Here is a 16,165-nt window from a genome sequence, read left to right on the forward strand (position 1 = left end):
ACTTAGTAACTTCTGAAACTATGCAAGCTATAATCAGAACCTACGAATACAGTTTTGTTTAATTTTGTATAGTTCGGTTTTCAGTCAGATATTTGAATTCTAATAGAATCTAGTTCGTTCAATCATACAAATTCACTTCTTTCAGGAGACCAACGAAGCTGTCGAGTACGCCGATGAGGAAGGAGATGAGGGAAACTGCGATGATCCAGAGCTCCGTGCCATCGTTGAAGCCGCTTTGAAGAACGAGAAGGTCAGTTTCAGTTTTCTGACTTCTTGCCAATGCGCTTCCGCATTTCATTACGTCATATCTGCCAAAGTCATCCCTCCTTTCTTTTTTTGAGAAGAGGCTAAAACTTGATAACGGAGAAGAACTGGATATATCGTTAGCGTACCTATTTACAACACCATCTATGCCTTCTACCTTAATGACATTTAAGAAATGTTGCAAACACACCGGTTTCTCTTTCCCTCCCCCTTCCAACCCAATGTTATGTAAATTGCCTATGGAAATTGGACATGATATGGGAGGGAAGGAGGGAAAAGCATGAAGAGAATCAAGACGAAGGGAACAAAAGATTATTAGACAAAAAGTGATATATGTTATGACATAAATCAGTCATAGTTGTTCTTGTTCCGAATTGAATCATCTATAATTACCTGGAACTAGGCAACTTGGCTAGCCATCAGACAATCAAACACAGATGTTGTTCCTTTATAAAGATTAAAGAGGGATTGTGTACTGTCAGACATCCAGATATCTAGATATACAAAAACTCAGTGCTCTGATTCTGAAGCATGACCATTCTCTGGGCCAAACTTTCAATTCTAATCGACTAAAACGTTTAATATTTCAGGACAACCTCGAGGCAGCCCGCAAGATCGAAGGAGATGCTTCAGCCAAATTCGGAGGACGCTTCAACGCCATCGTCTCTGACGCCGAGTTCGCTTACGTCAACTGGTACGGAAAGAGAAACTGTCAACTCAGATACGAGAACCGTCACTCCCTCACCTGGGAGGACTAAGTCCTTTTGGCTCCGCCTCTTTTAGTATCTATCCCCATAGTTTTTTGCCAGTCGTAACTTATGCTCTTCTCCTCATTTTTTTTGTTTCCTCACTATTTATGCTGCATGATTGCTCAGGCTCACGCTCATCTTTTTCTCGTTTTTCAAATTTCGTCTCAACCTTTTTTCAATGTTTTTTTTCTTGGGTTCCCGCCGTTGCCATCCCCTTTTTCAATATGGTCGGCACTTGTCTGTACAAATTGGAATGAATTGGAATTATGATATGATTCTGAAAATGAATGAATTTTATTTCAAATTTCCGTGTTGCTTTGTAGACATCCGGACTTTCAGACAAACACTGCAAATTTCTGAAAACCCCTCAGAATAAATGAGAAAGTTACGAACTCCGGCAAGGGTTTCCATGATCGTCCATGACTGTGATATGAATTTAGTTGAGAAAGCGTTAAAGTTGTTTTCAGGAAGTGAGTCATGTCAAAGCTTTTCCGAATTTTGAACAAAGCGAAAAAACGAACAAAAAGAAAAATGTTATCTGTTCGTTTATAATTGAATTGAAAAGGACACACACATTTATTTCATGGATTAATTGTACGTATCGAAGTGTGATTGAGTGGATTGAATTCATCCGAACAAATTGAAGAATCTTCAAGTCAAGGAAGAAGAGAGATTTCTTCTTCCTTTCGGGATAATGCAAACGGCGTCGACGATAAAATGGAGAACGAAGAATGACAACAAATGTATCCATTTCTATGGAAAATTGAAGAAATCATCCCGGTGGTAAATAAATGGAATACATTGAGATAAACAGAAAATAAATAGCTGATTGGCTATTCAATAGGTGGCTATTATATGGTTGAGAAGGAGGAGGAGGAGTGGTATCATCAGGAAATGAGCATGTAATAGGATTTTTATGTGATTGATACAAGTAGTCTGACATGGAGATGATATATACATGTTGTGCTTCTTTCTGTGTGTTTTATAGATTTCTGTCTCATCCAATCATGTTATGCTCTTACAAGGTGCAGGTGAGTAGAGTTTGAAAAACCATTTATTTATATAAGGAAACTATTAGTTCTCTAGGCTTTTATAGGTCAATCTTCTTTCCACGTGTGACCATAGTCTAATTGATTTCGTTTAACTTTTTCTCAGAAACCAATACACTGTCCCTTTAAACCCTTACTTCAAATACTAAATAATCTTTTCCAAAAAGTACATTTCTCCTATTTCCCCTTCCTTATTTCAAATGTCCTGCTCCGCAGTTTTGCAGTAATTACTGCTGAAATGGCGCCGGGCGCGCCTAGAAAAAAGAGACTTGTGTGATAGTCTAGGTGCCAGCCTACTGCGTGTGAAAAGAGAGCAGTGAGAGAGAAACTTATCACAAGTGTATAATCATGAAAATAGAATGAGAAGAGAATGGCAATGAGAAATAATAAAACGAACTCTGTTTGTGAAAGAGCACGAATAACTTTGAATCTTTTAAGTGTACGAGTTGATATAGTGGTGCCTCCTCAATTTGTTTCCATCTGATCATTTTCGAAAAATGTTATGAACGTGAGGAAGGAATCAAGACCCTGTTGTGTACCGAAAAGAAGTACATACGGCCTCCAATCGGGTGGTCGAAATAATCACTGAGGTCTGAAAATGAATGTATAATTTGATTCATCTGCGCTTTCAGAGACTTTTCCAAACAATTGTCCCGGTGTCCGGATGTCCTCTTAATGTATGTATGTTAATTTAATGTAATATTTAACATTCCTCAATATTTATTTTTAGAACAACTTTTGAACATTGATACATAAAATAAGTTTTCCTAGAATTTCCAACAAAAAAACCCTGAAATCGTAAAAGTGTACAATCAATCTCTCAATCGTTTTCTATTCCTCTTTCAATCTTTTTTGTAATATTTTCAATTTTCTCAGAGAACATTTGACAAAAGATTTATTTCCCCATTTTCCCAGCTCTCCTCAACTCAATAACTCATATCTATACATTTCTCTCCTTTTCTCAGAATTAACATTCCTTTTTGAGTTTCGATACAACCTACTAAATGTTTTTTGATAGTAGTATAGTGACCCATAATTTTTTCTCATATCGCAGATCTTAGAGTTCGAAACATTAAAAAAAACTACATAGGACGGTGCCCATAACTAAACTTTTCAAGCAGTTTTTGAATTTTGCAGTCTCGACGGACTATGAGATAGCTTTCGATTTGATAATCTAAAAATCCATGTCGAGTTCAGTTTGAGTTTTAACAACGAGATCTGACAATTGCTCCCACTTTCCGCCCATCAAGTATCATTTCTTTATTCGCCCATCAAACGAGTTACATTTCCCTCTTTGCCTTCCAAATCTTCTTTATTCAATTTACTCACTCTTGCTCTTTTTGTCAGAACTCACTTCTGCTGCTGCTTTCTCCACTTCTTCCATTTCATCTCCTCTCCCAATATACCACCAATTGCGCAATCATTGTCGACCACTTTGCCAAATTGTCGACACCATCAAAAGTCCCCAAGGAGAACAACTTCAATTATTTGATTGAGTATTTCGAACGAGACTGAGAGAGGCGGAGACTACGGTATCGCTTAACTTGAACACTACGAGAGAAGATTTCGGAGAGCATTTTAGAAAATGGAAACCGAAATGCTTCTTCAAATACTTCAACCGTATTTGGCGCTGTTGACGCCTGATTTGGGTAAAACTCCGAGGAAAACTAGTCATCTGATCAAGGATATTTTGGACTTGCCGACATCAAACGGAGAAATCGACGAGTTTGGGAGATGTAGTAAGTCTGAAAATAAATACTTCATATCCTGTTAGGCGACATTTGGTACGTGTATGTGGCTTAAATAAACTTGAATTGATATAGAAATTAATTAATCAATCAATTAATTCCCTGTTTCCAGAGAAATCTCTCGAAAAAGAACAGGAGAGAAGTGGCTCAATCTCTTCGGAGAAATCCATGAGAAACAAGAAAAAGAAGGCTCGAACCACGTTTTCTGGAAAACAAGTATTCGAATTGGAGAAACAATTCGAAGCGAAGAAGTATTTGTCGAGTAGTGATCGAAGTGAACTTGCGAGAAGATTAGATGTCACCGAAACTCAGGTTTGTCTTTTGTTTTGCAAACTCTTGGAAAATTATACTTAATTTCTGTAAAACACAAATTTGAACTTTTACAAAAATTATGAAGTTTTAGTATTCGATTGACAAAAACTCTTATCTTTTAATTTTTCATATATCTACAATTCAGGTTAAGATCTGGTTCCAAAACCGTCGCACCAAATGGAAGAAAATTGAATCTGAGAAGGAACGAATCGCCTCAGAAGTGATTCCAGAAGATCAACTCGTAAAGCCAACATCCGAATAATTATTCAGTGTTCAAAAAAGATGAAAAGATATTTTCGTCGCTATACAACTTTCTCATACCCTTTGAACATAATAGATGCCCTTTTCGAAACTATTTTCCCGATTCGTCTGAGCCCCCCGTGATAATAAATATTTGATCTCCATATTTTAAAATGTAGTTTTAGTCTTATTTTACTTTGTAATGTAAAACTTGTTTGTGGTTTATATCCCTACCGAGATGAATAAAACTTCCGACAGAAAATACTTATGTTTCTCTAAATTTCAGGATTTCCGTGTTTTCAATTTCTGCAGGACATTGTGGTCTTTGTATTATTTTCATTCATTTCACATCATTAAAAAAACTGATAAAACATCTATCATGTGGTAACAAAACTTTATGACCAATTTTTATTGCATCCGCAAAGTATTTGAAGAAACCCGATAAGAATTCAAGATACATACAATATTTGAGATAGACTCTATGCAGTCATATACTTGGAACAATCAACACTATTCTTAGTGGTTCTGAAGAATGGACAGGATGCATCTGGGCAGTTCAATGGGATTGTTGGATCAGACAAGTTGACGATGGTGTTCTTGGATCCAACTGGCTGAACGATGTTGTTCCAGAGATGTTTAGCCACGTTGGCATGTCCGAGTTTAGAGAAATGGAAACAATCTGGGGCGAACCAATCCAAGTTGACATCTCCATCTGGTTTCAATGGTGGAGTGACGATTCCGTTGAAGAAGGGTTGGACGACGAAAGTGAAGTCATCTGTTGAGTCGAAGATTCCAGAACTTTGGATTTCCAATTGAGCATCCATGTAACGGTGACAAGCAGCTGAAATGTCGTCGTTGGTGAATGCCTTATTCTTCTCGCATGGACACTCGAAAGTGTGGAGACCATCGCAGAAATACTTGTCGTGGTCGATTTCACGGAGCATTCTCATGTCGAACATTCCGGTCATTGAGACAATTGTTCTAGAACAGTTTGTTGAAAATGAAAGTTAATATGGTTTTCATTTTTACCTTGGCAAGTTATTCTTCAAAATTTGAATAGCAGTGATCACATTTTGTTTCCAGTTGGCCTTTGAGTGTCCTCCCTAAAACGCTTTAGTTAGAAAAGTATTTTCGATTAACTGAAACTCACGTTTTCTCCGTCATTACAATATGCACACATGTCGTTGGCTCCGATGAAAACGTTGACAAGCTTCCAATCGTTCTTGTAATCTATCTAAAAATTCAAGTTTACAGTAGTCCAAACTACAATAACCCAATTTACCTCCTTATGACTTTGAATAATCTGGACCAATGCTCTAGCTTGAGTGATAATATCAGATGCTTCAGCTCCTGGAACAGCCTGGTTCAGTTTCGAAACCTCCCAAACATTGGCACTTCCGATTCCAGTTGAGTATCCCATAAGATTTGGACTAAACTTTTTGAGAACATCTGAAGAAATTATGAATAGGAAAGGGTACAATACTGGATTCGTCTTACTGGCTACGGTAACATGCTCATCCAAAGTGTTATCTCCTCCACATTGGAATGCAAGTCCTCTGTATTGAAGGATAACAGCCAATGGATCTCCTTTTGGTGCTCCAGCTCCGTTTGCGGCAGTCAAAGAATCTCCGAGAGCTCCGATAACTTTGATGTCAGCGAAACGGACAGAGTGGGCGGAAGTTGGAACTTTCTTAGATCTGAAAACATAATTCTTGCAGTTTGTTCGACAGGGAAAGTTTCCATAGTTTCGGTCAGACCTATACTATCAAACTTACTTCTGATAAAGCGAAGCATCACATTGCCATCCAGGATACCCCAAATCTGGAAGAGCCGATAGTGCGGTCCCAACGATGAGCACGAGGAATACTGTAGCCGAGGAGAATCGAGCAGTCACCATTTTCCAGATGGATCGAAAAATCGACTGACTTTTTTCTTTTCTATTCGTTCTTCATCTCTTATCAGACCACGTGTTTGTTAGGGTTAGGGGAGGGACAGGGCATCACGGAAGAGCAAACTCCGGGAATTCCAAATTTTATGACTTCGAGTCGGAAAAAGTGTTGAATGAAAAAGGTAATTAGAGGTCGCTTTTTATTGGGTATACTGTAGTTTTATTGTTTCAACGGAAAACAGAAAAAACGATCATAGATCAAAAGTAAACGGGCTATTGTCTAGTTTTCGAGGAAACTAGGCTCACTGTAGTCTGCGTCATTTCAGGATTCTCATTGGAAACAATTTGATTACATTATCGGAAACCTCATAAAAATCTGAAATATTCTTTTTCAATTCATAGCAAACTTTTATTTTTACTCTTATAAAAAACAAATAGAAACCCGTAAAAACCGTGAATTTTCAATCCGAAACTCAAATATTTCCATTCTCATATAGCTTATTCACTTTTCGACAAACATCGGTATCTGTGAAATGAAGACGAGTATTGAGTGCCGCCATTGGACTCATGAAACCATTTTTCTCAACGAAATCGTACACTTCATGCTTCCATTTTGTCTCGAATAGTTCGAGGTCTCTGAAAAAGAAAAGTTTTCAGAAGTTCTACAGATCCCATTAGAAGCTAGGTTTGCTTTATGACAAAGCTCTCATCACTATATCTAGTGAAGCGATACGATTTCAAATCAGACTTACCGTGTCAAAACCATCGTTGGATACTTGAGTGGAGTACTTAAAATCATGTATTGATACTCTCCATCGTCGTTGAGACCGCCGATACGAACAGGGAAGACTGGAAATTATATTTTTAGAGTTTAGTCACGCATTATCCGAAAACATCACTAGTTATCTTTTCTAGTCGTCTCTAAAATATTCCAAAACTCACATGGACATTGATCCCTCTCATGCCCAGTAGTGATCAGAACTGCTCCTGGCTCTGGTCCAACCATGCTACCGTATCCTTCATTTGTAATGACGTCGTTGTTAACCAATGCATATTGTTTGGAAGTGAATGTAGCAGTGTATGGGGTTTGAAGAACCATGTCAACTGGAAGTATTTTAGGTTAGTAATGAAAATAATCAGTCAGCTTACAGTAGAAAATGGAGCAATCCTCTTTGTGCACTTCTTTCGAATCAACTACCGTATACCATTTTCCCATGAACTTTTCAATTTGCATATCAGCCATTCCGAAGAATATAGAATTGTATTGTTTCGTGGCAACTTCGTCCATTTGGAACGATTGAAGAAGCTAAAAAAAGATAGAATGAAAGATTTCAAAATAAAAGTTTCTTTATAAAAGCATACAGTTGCTAACTGATCCATATTAAAATCCCTCTTGTTGGTTGGACGACATGAAGCAGCATAGTTCTCGAATAGTCTCATAATTGGAACATTTCTGCCAGGGACAGGAATGGAGTTGGTAAACGGGCGGACTGTGGCACTCACTGTAAACTGACAATGTATCAGATATAAATTGAAAGGTTCTATTACACAGAAGTTAGGATCATAAAATGATCAACACTTCAAAACATATCTAATCAAATAAACTTACTTGAATTAGCCAGATTCAAGAGAGAAAGCAAGTAGAAACAAATTAAAATCATGACTTGCGAAGTAGAGGAAGAAAGGATAAAATGGAATGAAAGCAATTGATCCGAAACGGTGATGATGATGTCGACTGGGGAGGTAGTATCTGGAAGGAGGAGACGCAGGCATTTCAAGTGACCTACTGACACTGTGAAACGGAAAAATGAAGAAGATGGTGGGAGAGAAAAGTGCGGATGAATCAGTTACGGAAAGCTGTTTTGTCAACGAACACCACATTTGTCACTTGGCGAATACGGTGGGTGTCTAAATGTTTCAATCCAAAATAATTACAGAGCATCCTCAAAAAAGAGTGAAACTTTTATTTCATAACACATAGTAAACCCGGATATTGACAGAAAATGAGCACTCAAAAATGAAAGAAAACTGGGAATGAAAAGGGTCTCAAAATGTACAGAAATTAGGAAATTCTACCGTAATATACAGGCAACATCATGGATAATCATAATCGAATCGAGCAAATTCTAATACATTAATACACAAACAAGTTTGATTTGTAACTTCACTCGAGTTCTACTAGTCGAAGTGAAGTCTCTTATAGTATCTCATACATTAATATACATACAAATGAAATCAAAAAACTACATTACTCCGGGACCATTCTGTTACTTTTTACCGTTATGTGATATACCAAGTAGAGTTGCAAGACCGTATTCTGCCACAATACTAGTGATACTTTCCAATGGTCTATGGGAGTCACGGATCTTTGGGATGGCTTGGAGAATGAACTTCTCAATGGTACCGCCTGTATTCTCAACTCCACGGAATGGACGGTTTTCTTTTCCAGGTACCCAGGTAGAAGTTGGTTTCGGTGGTGGAAGAGGTTTGCCGTTGTCTGGAAAATATTGTTTCAGCGATTCTTTGTCCGTGATTTCTTATTTCTCACCTTGAATCCACTGCAACTTATACGAAACCTCGTAGTCGACAATATTTGCGTTTGACAAAATCAATGCTTCAGATTGATCAGAAATGACGTCATAAGTTTTGTTGAAACAACTAAAGTCAAACTTGAAAAAATCTGATCTCAATTTAAAATAACTCACCAAACTCTGAATCCTGTTTGTTGGAAATCTGTGTTGTGCTTGATTTCGATATAAGCCTTGCAAGAAGTAGCACACTGATAACGAAGCTCTGTGAGTACAAGACGAACACGACCACCATTGGGAGACTGGAAGTAGAATTCTCAATGAGAAAAAAGGTACCACATTACTAACCTTAACTCTCCAGTTGCAAGTCCGTTTTCCCTTGTAAATCATCTCTTGCCATTCTGGAGTTGCAACGAGTTCTCCTCCACATTTGTCTGAAATATTAAATTAGAAACTACTACAAAACTAGTAATTTATATTAACCATGATCAGTTCCTTTTGCAACACGGCCACATAATTTCCCTCCGAGACCATCTGGACATTTACAGACCGAACAATTATTGGGATCCGGGTAACCACCATGTTGACAGGAAAGTGCAACTGGGCAGACGGCTGGAAACAAAAACTACTTTTAAAAAAATTTCAGTAAATTTGGCTGGAATTTGTTTGCACTTGTGATTTCTGGATTTAATAACTAGTTTTGAAATTTTGAGCTAGCCGTATGAAAGGTGCCCTCCAATTAAAATGCCAGGTTAGCATGCTTGGAGTCCGACACTAATCCGTTTTTAATTTAAAGGGAATTTAAATACTTGTTTTGGGACCCAACAAATCGGGGAGATGCAAAAAGGGGAACCACGACGGACAGCAGACTTGAAACTGGCCGGGCAGGGCCGATTTGAGATTTTTCAACGGCATCAGTACAAAAATTTGAAAATTTGATTTTTTTATATTGTTTTGCAAAAAAATAGAATTTTCGACTATTTTTTCAAATATCAATAAAAACTCAAGCGTGCATAGGATTTTTGACTATTTTTGGTTAAAATTTTGTGAAAAAAGGGCACATCTGGGCCGAGATTTTGCAAGTCAGAGTGGCAGTTGAAGAAGAACTGCAGTTGTAACGACACTCCGGGTCTCGCTGCGAAAAGCTCTTACTGTACTTTCTAAACAATTGTTGGGGGTATTTGAGTTTAGAACTCGGAAGAATAGAACTGCGACAACATAAAACTGTGAAAATATAGAACAGGAAAAAATAGAACTGAACAAAGTGGAACTACGAAAAAATGGAACTGCTACAAAACAGAACTTGACAAAATAGAACTGAACACAATGGAACTGCTACAAAATAGAACTGTTACAAAATAGAACTCTAGTTCGAATGGAGCGCGTTTGCATTCGTGACTTTTAAGACGAATTATAACCAATTTTCGAGGAGAAAAGTCGACTAAAAACACTTATTTTATTAAGATAAAGTCTTTATGAAGAATAAAGTCAACAAAAAACTGAATAAAATTGTATAAGATATTTTGTAACAGTTCTATTTTGTAGCAGTTCCATTGCGTTCAGTTCTATTTTGTTGAGTTCCATTTTGTAGCAGTTCTAACTTTCACTGTTCCACTTTGTAACAGTTATATTTTTTCCTGTTCTATATTTTCACAGTTTTATTTTGTCACAGTTCTATCTTTCCGAGTTCTAAACTCAAATACCCCCCAATTGTTTTCAATGGAAAGCTAAAAAATCAAGAAAAAAAGAAAAATAAATGAATAATTGATTTTTTCACAATTTTTTTTCAATAATATTTTTTTTGTGCGGAGACCCATTTTTGAACAATTACAGTAAGAATGTTTCGCTGCAAGACCGGGAGTCTCGTTTGGAACTTTCGCTTATTGATACTTTCAAGTAAAGGAATTTTTGTTTTGTTTTCTGTTGTCTTCCCCCTTCTTCTTCTCTGACCCTCTACACAAACGATAACCCCCTTCACATAAAGACTCTCCATTTTCCTTTCTCTTCTCGCACACTCCTCAATGCACTTAAACCCTCCTGTTAACATGACTGCTTGGCGCAATGGTAGCGCGTTCGACTCCAGATCGAAAGGTTGGGCGTTCGATCCGCTCAGTGGTCAAAGTTTTTGTCTTTGTCAATGACTTACAGTTACAATAAAGACGATTGACTTGTTTAACATCGATGAACGATAGTTTTTGACGCTGCCCAATGGTTCCTTGGTAGCGGCTATCAGTAGTTTCGATTGTGATCTGGTCCCAGTCCTTTGTGAATGCCTAGAACATAAACATTTGGATGACTGAATTGTTGAGAAATAAATGACTCACATTCGATCCGTAGTGCATAACACTACCAATATCATAAGGAACACCCATATCTTCGATTTCTTCCCAACTTCTTTTCTCAAAGTTTCCATCAGTTCCTTTGATAATCCACTCTTTTCTCAAATGAATGTACTGGTCGCGATCAGGACGAGATTGCTCGTGCCAGAATCCGAGGGAGTGACCGACTTCGTGGGCAACTATTCCTTTCTAAAAATACAATACATCGCCATCAGATTCAGAAACACGCATGCTTTCAAAATTTTAATTGGTGAGTTCATATTATGGAAGGGAAATTTTTAAACTTACATCTTCACAACCATATCCAATTGAAATAAGTTGTGATCCTCCTGTTCTTCCAACGGACGAATAGCAGCTGAAAATGAGAATAGAAACAGTAGTTCGCGATGAAACCTCTTCTCAGACAGAATGTTGTCTTTTTTATGAATGGAAGACTCACCCAGATCCTCTGAAGAAAATGACATAATCTTTTCCGTGCCCATTTTCGCTCCATCTGACACAAGTCTCTTTTTCCCAAAGACTCAATCCTTCTTTGATCAATTTCTTCCATTTTGAATCTCCCCCTTTGAATCGATATGGAATCACACTTTTCCATCTGTATACTGATCCAGTGATTACTTTTCTCTTCTTACGTCCATGAGGATTACGAGCTTCTTGGGCAGCCAGCACGACTCTGAAATTAATAAACTTAGTAAATTGGAGGCATTTGTGAGAAGAGAGTCTGCTCCATAAAAAAAACTCACGCTTTCATCTGTGGAACTGTCAAAACCATATCTGACTCGAACAGCTTGTTGGTCAGAGCACGATTGGCTCCAAGTTCTGTACCATCTCTACGAGCTTGATACATCGGGGCGTCCTGAAAAAGGAATTATTGGAAAACAAAAAAAAAGATCAGAATGAAATACCCCTAGTGGTGTCCCAACCGCTGTACCAGTAGCTGCAGCAGATCCTCCATTATTTCCGGATGCAACTGCTTCGAAGAAGGCCTGCATCAATGTCTGGACAGCTCCAAAGTCTTGATCACGCGATTTTCCACCATCGGAGAATGTAGCAATTTCACGAATCATCTGAAAACCATTTTATCTCAATTACCACAAAGAATACTCTCAATCAAATAATTCAACCCTTAACTCACTCTAGCAGTATTATGAGCCAACAGTTGTGGACTCGCTGTAGTTGGCAACATTGGTTCCAAAGTAGGTCCGATTGGAGCAACAGTTGCCAGAGTAGCCAGTGAGAACGGAGCGAAAGTGAATGGTTCTGGAGTGACTGCTGGAGCATTCTGTTGCCAAATGTAATTGTTGAATTGAGGAGCTGGAGTTGTGTTCTGATCAGCAAAGAAGAACGGAGAGAATGTTCTGGCAATGTTCTTCCATCTTTCAATCTTCTCCTGTTTGGTTCTTGGTTGGCGGAAAGATTGTTGAGGAGGTGGTGGAGCATCGGCTGAAATATTATATTGCTCTAACATATCAGTTTCAGTTGTTTTTTTTTTAAATTTAGTGTACTTCTGCTGTCCTATAAAATAAATGTAAAAACAATCATTGACGTGGTTCATGCTGATTTGAATCCTAATTTTTGATAGATTCAAAAGTTGTAACCTTTGGTGAGGTGTTCATGAATCAAATGTATTGTTTGTGAGATATGTGATTGCAGGGAAAATCAGAAAAAAAAAACGAATCGTTTATTTGAAAAAGTGAAAGAGAGAGAACGAGAAAGACAAAAATTGCAGAGATTACAATGAAAAGAGCCAAAATCTATCTATGGAAAGTAGAGAAGTAGGCGGGAAAATCAACAAAAAACGGCACGTAATCACTGTAATTCTTTTCAAATTGTCACTCAATCACTTCAAACAAATAAACGAAACTGAGAGATTAAGCACTCGAAATGACGAATTTTTGAAAAAGAATTTTGGTTTTGTAAAAAACTTGGAACTTTGGATTGAATGGTTGGTACTTTTTTTCAATTTGGCGCTTTTGCGAGTGTTTGTGAAGGTTGTCTAGCAAAAGTGCTCTATTGCCATTTTGAATGTTTCAGGAATTTTCAATAGAGCACGTTTGCATTTGTTAATGGTTCATATTTGCATATATAAAGTATATTAGTAAAGTAAAAGTTGAGATTTTCAAATTTTTGAAGAAAATTTTTTCATAAAAAAAGTTAGCCAAGTCTTGTGAGAGACATATCAATATCGTCGTCATCATCACCTTGTGGTCTTCTGTGATGAGCAGCATGAGCTTTGGGTTTCGGTGGAGCTGGAACTGCGTCAAGATCTGTGTTGTAGTCCTCGTTTGTTGGAGCTACTGCAGCTGGTCCAGCGGCTGGAGCTGGCGGTGGTTTCTGGAATTGGGATTACTTTATTGACTTGTGGGCGACTTTTTAATGAAAAAGATGGAGAGTAGACTGATAAATAGATAACTCACAGGTGCCATAGCTCCCAAGAACTGTCCAAATCCACCACCTCCTTGTCCACCAGCAAACTGTTGGAAGAGACCCTGAAACATAAATATTCATTGGGTTCCTTTGTGACTGTGTATATCCAGATTTTCATATCTGATCCCTAATTCGTACTTTCTGATCAGTTGTCTGTTCGAGTGCCTGCGTCTCTTCTCCTTCTCCTAGTATCCTCTAAACCTTCACTTTCTGTTCGTTTTCAATGCCATCTCATTGCGTTTTTGTATAGCATATATCTATGCAAATAAATGCATCTATTATCCAACGCCTATTGCGTAACCAATTCCAACATAACATATTTGCTTTCGATTTTATAAGGAAATTCGTGGAAAACAGAGTTGATGTGGTGTCAATGACGTGGCAAAACAACAATATCCGGGGAAATTTTAAGAGAAATGTTTCGTTCTCTTTAGAAAGTTATAACGTCCGATAGTATTTACCACTTCCTTTCAGTTTTTGAATCACTTTTTTTGAAAACTAACCCCAATAGCTTGTGGATTTGCAAATGGGTTTCCTCCACCTCCGCCACCTCCAAGGAATGGTTTGAACAATGACATGAAGTCTTGTGCCTGAAAGTAACAGTTTTATAATTCTTCTTATTATCCATTTCAGATCACTGTGCACAGAAACTGCAACGCGACAATTTACGCCGTCCCTTCACCCTTCAACGCCAGGAAGATCACGCGGGCAATTCAAATTATCATACAAATTGGCGTGTGGCCTGTGTTGCGTATTCTTTGTTTGTTGGGTTCGACTTTACAAGAAAATCATCAGATTCGAAAAAAAACTACACAAGAAAAAACCGGTTGATTTTACCACTCACCGTTTTGGTGTTTGGTTCGAGATTTTTCTACTAGATATTGTAACCGATAGTATAGTTGTAATTTTCTATAATTAAATTTCAACAATCATCACGTTTCAGGCCAAAAACTAATTCGGCTTGTGTTTTCTGACCGATAAAATAGCACACAGCACACACTGCCTCCCCAACTACCTCACTTCAACCTGCCATTTGTACTCTGATTTACCCTGAAGAAAAATGTGGAGAGATGGCCGAGCGGTCCAAGGCGCTGGTTTAAGGCACCAGTCCCTTCGGGGGCGTGGGTTCGAATCCCACTCTCTTCAGTTTCTTTTTGAATTTTCAATGAATACTCACCTCAATAAATCCAACCACCAGGAGGACGAAAATCCACAACGTCTTCATAGTTTTCGAGTATTCAGAAGGCGAAATGTCTTAGAATCGTCTCATGAAACGGATGGCAATGGGGAAGACAGAGGCTGGTTATGTGTGGCTGGTGGCGGCTGCTGGTTTCAGTTTGTTGTCGTCTGCCAATATACGCAATTTGTTCTACCTCATTCAAGTAGTAGTAAAGTACAGAAAGTGGGAGGAGTTTCAAGAAAATAGGAGGCAGATATGGTTTGGCGAAAGGAGGTGTTAAAAGTGGTGATATGAGTGAAACTGTTAAGAAAATCAAGAAATTAGTGTAATAGTCGAGAAGTTTCTGGAAACAGACAGGATAACTGGAAACACGATCAGTTGAGGAAAAATGAAATGAAAACTGAGTTCAGTGAGGTTCAAACTTCAAAACAAAATCTTTTTAAAAAATTCAAAAGGATTTACAAGAAGTGCCCGCTCGCGGTATGAGCCTGTGACTGGAAACTCGACGGTGCAAAAGCTTAACCGATTGCGCCACACGGCAGGCTGGGAAGCGAGTCGTCTAGGGCGTACACAACCTAGTAGTGGTTTTGTTGTATGCGCTGATTTTCATATATATTTCAGAATCGGATCTGTCTCTTGAATTATAAAACTTCCAAACTCCCGGAGCTATCAAAAATTATGTGGTTAAAAATAAAGTGTATCGATGACACAAATTAAAACATTTGAGGGTAAATTATAACTAACCAATAATGATGTAAATGAAAATATTAACTTTGAGTTTTCTGTAGCTATTGAAAATTTATTCGAACTTCATAGAGATCGGGAAACGATTGTATCCTTTTAGCGATTAACCACGAAATTTCACGAAACGAATTAAAATTTTCAAAATTGCCTAGAAAATAGGATGATAAAAGCAAAAATGAAACGACCTCGAAGTCATCTTTCGTCTGCTTCTGCTTCAAAACTGCCAACAAAATTTGCCGTCTTCTCTCTTTCTTTCTATCTACCGGCTAATCTCCTCCTCCTTCCTCCTTCAACTATACCTACTCGAGATAACCTGTTTGGTATGTTTCAGTGTGTACTACCATATTGCTTGCTAACGTCTTCTCAGAAGACGTTGGTGTGAATTCAGAATTATGGTGAGGTGATAGAGAAGGAACACGTCATTTTGGGTTAGATGACCTCACAATAGAAGCATCAAGTGTATGAACACGAGAGGACTGTTCCGAGGTGTCTCAGATGGAGAGGGGAATGTATGAGAAAGTTTGAGATTTTAAAGATCTTAGAAGAGTCGAAGGGGGTTCGAGGGGAGCTCTTCTTGATGAAATCTTACTCAAGTGCATTTTACTCTGAGTGCCAATTGCATTTCTTGTTCACTCGTGGTTTTGAGACTCTCCGATCTACCGTAATCTCTGTAATCCACTCACAGGTTGCCCTAAAA

At 38.1% G+C, this 16,165-nt stretch overlaps 5 protein-coding genes across 5 annotated transcripts; 2 read left to right on the top strand and 3 right to left on the bottom strand.

Moving 5' to 3' along the window:
- Positions 1-3,647: 3,647 nt before the first annotated feature.
- Positions 3,648-4,384, top strand: GCK72_001363 (uncharacterized protein; the record flags this gene model as incomplete). Its single annotated transcript, XM_003104985.1, has 3 exons — positions 3,648-3,801; positions 3,923-4,122; positions 4,268-4,384. 3 exons carry the CDS (start codon positions 3,648-3,650, stop codon positions 4,382-4,384), a joined length of 471 nt encoding a protein of 156 aa, XP_003105033.1.
- Positions 4,385-4,741: 357 nt separating this feature from the next.
- Positions 4,742-5,144, top strand: GCK72_001364 (uncharacterized protein; the record flags this gene model as incomplete). The annotated part of the gene is made up of 2 exons (XM_053722932.1): positions 4,742-4,746; positions 4,850-5,144. The coding sequence occupies 2 exons, from the start codon at positions 4,742-4,744 to the stop codon at positions 5,142-5,144; spliced, it is 300 nt and encodes a 99-aa protein (XP_053591577.1).
- GCK72_001365 (uncharacterized protein) lies at positions 4,842-6,259 on the bottom strand (the record flags this gene model as incomplete). The annotated part of the gene is made up of 6 exons (XM_053722933.1): positions 4,842-5,343; positions 5,392-5,465; positions 5,513-5,596; positions 5,645-5,811; positions 5,860-6,059; positions 6,138-6,259. 6 exons carry the CDS (start codon positions 6,257-6,259, stop codon positions 4,842-4,844), a joined length of 1,149 nt encoding a protein of 382 aa, XP_053591578.1.
- Positions 6,260-6,723: 464 nt separating this feature from the next.
- Positions 6,724-12,585, bottom strand: GCK72_001366 (uncharacterized protein; the record flags this gene model as incomplete). The annotated part of the gene is made up of 18 exons (XM_053722934.1): positions 6,724-6,886; positions 7,003-7,099; positions 7,193-7,354; positions 7,400-7,556; positions 7,613-7,752; positions 7,860-8,000; positions 8,529-8,747; positions 8,799-8,908; positions 8,956-9,080; positions 9,127-9,212; positions 9,262-9,390; positions 10,925-11,051; positions 11,103-11,306; positions 11,406-11,472; positions 11,557-11,790; positions 11,861-11,973; positions 12,023-12,184; positions 12,253-12,585. The coding sequence occupies 18 exons, from the start codon at positions 12,583-12,585 to the stop codon at positions 6,724-6,726; spliced, it is 2,769 nt and encodes a 922-aa protein (XP_053591579.1).
- Positions 12,586-13,271: 686 nt separating this feature from the next.
- Positions 13,272-14,769, bottom strand: GCK72_001367 (uncharacterized protein; the record flags this gene model as incomplete). The annotated part of the gene is made up of 4 exons (XM_053722935.1): positions 13,272-13,451; positions 13,535-13,606; positions 14,048-14,134; positions 14,722-14,769. The coding sequence occupies 4 exons, from the start codon at positions 14,767-14,769 to the stop codon at positions 13,272-13,274; spliced, it is 387 nt and encodes a 128-aa protein (XP_053591580.1).
- Between the last annotated feature and the right edge of the window lie 1,396 nt (positions 14,770-16,165).

The sequence above is a fragment of the Caenorhabditis remanei genome, chromosome I, assembly GCF_010183535.1.
Source record: "Caenorhabditis remanei strain PX506 chromosome I, whole genome shotgun sequence".
NCBI lineage: Eukaryota > Metazoa > Nematoda > Chromadorea > Rhabditida > Rhabditidae > Caenorhabditis > Caenorhabditis remanei.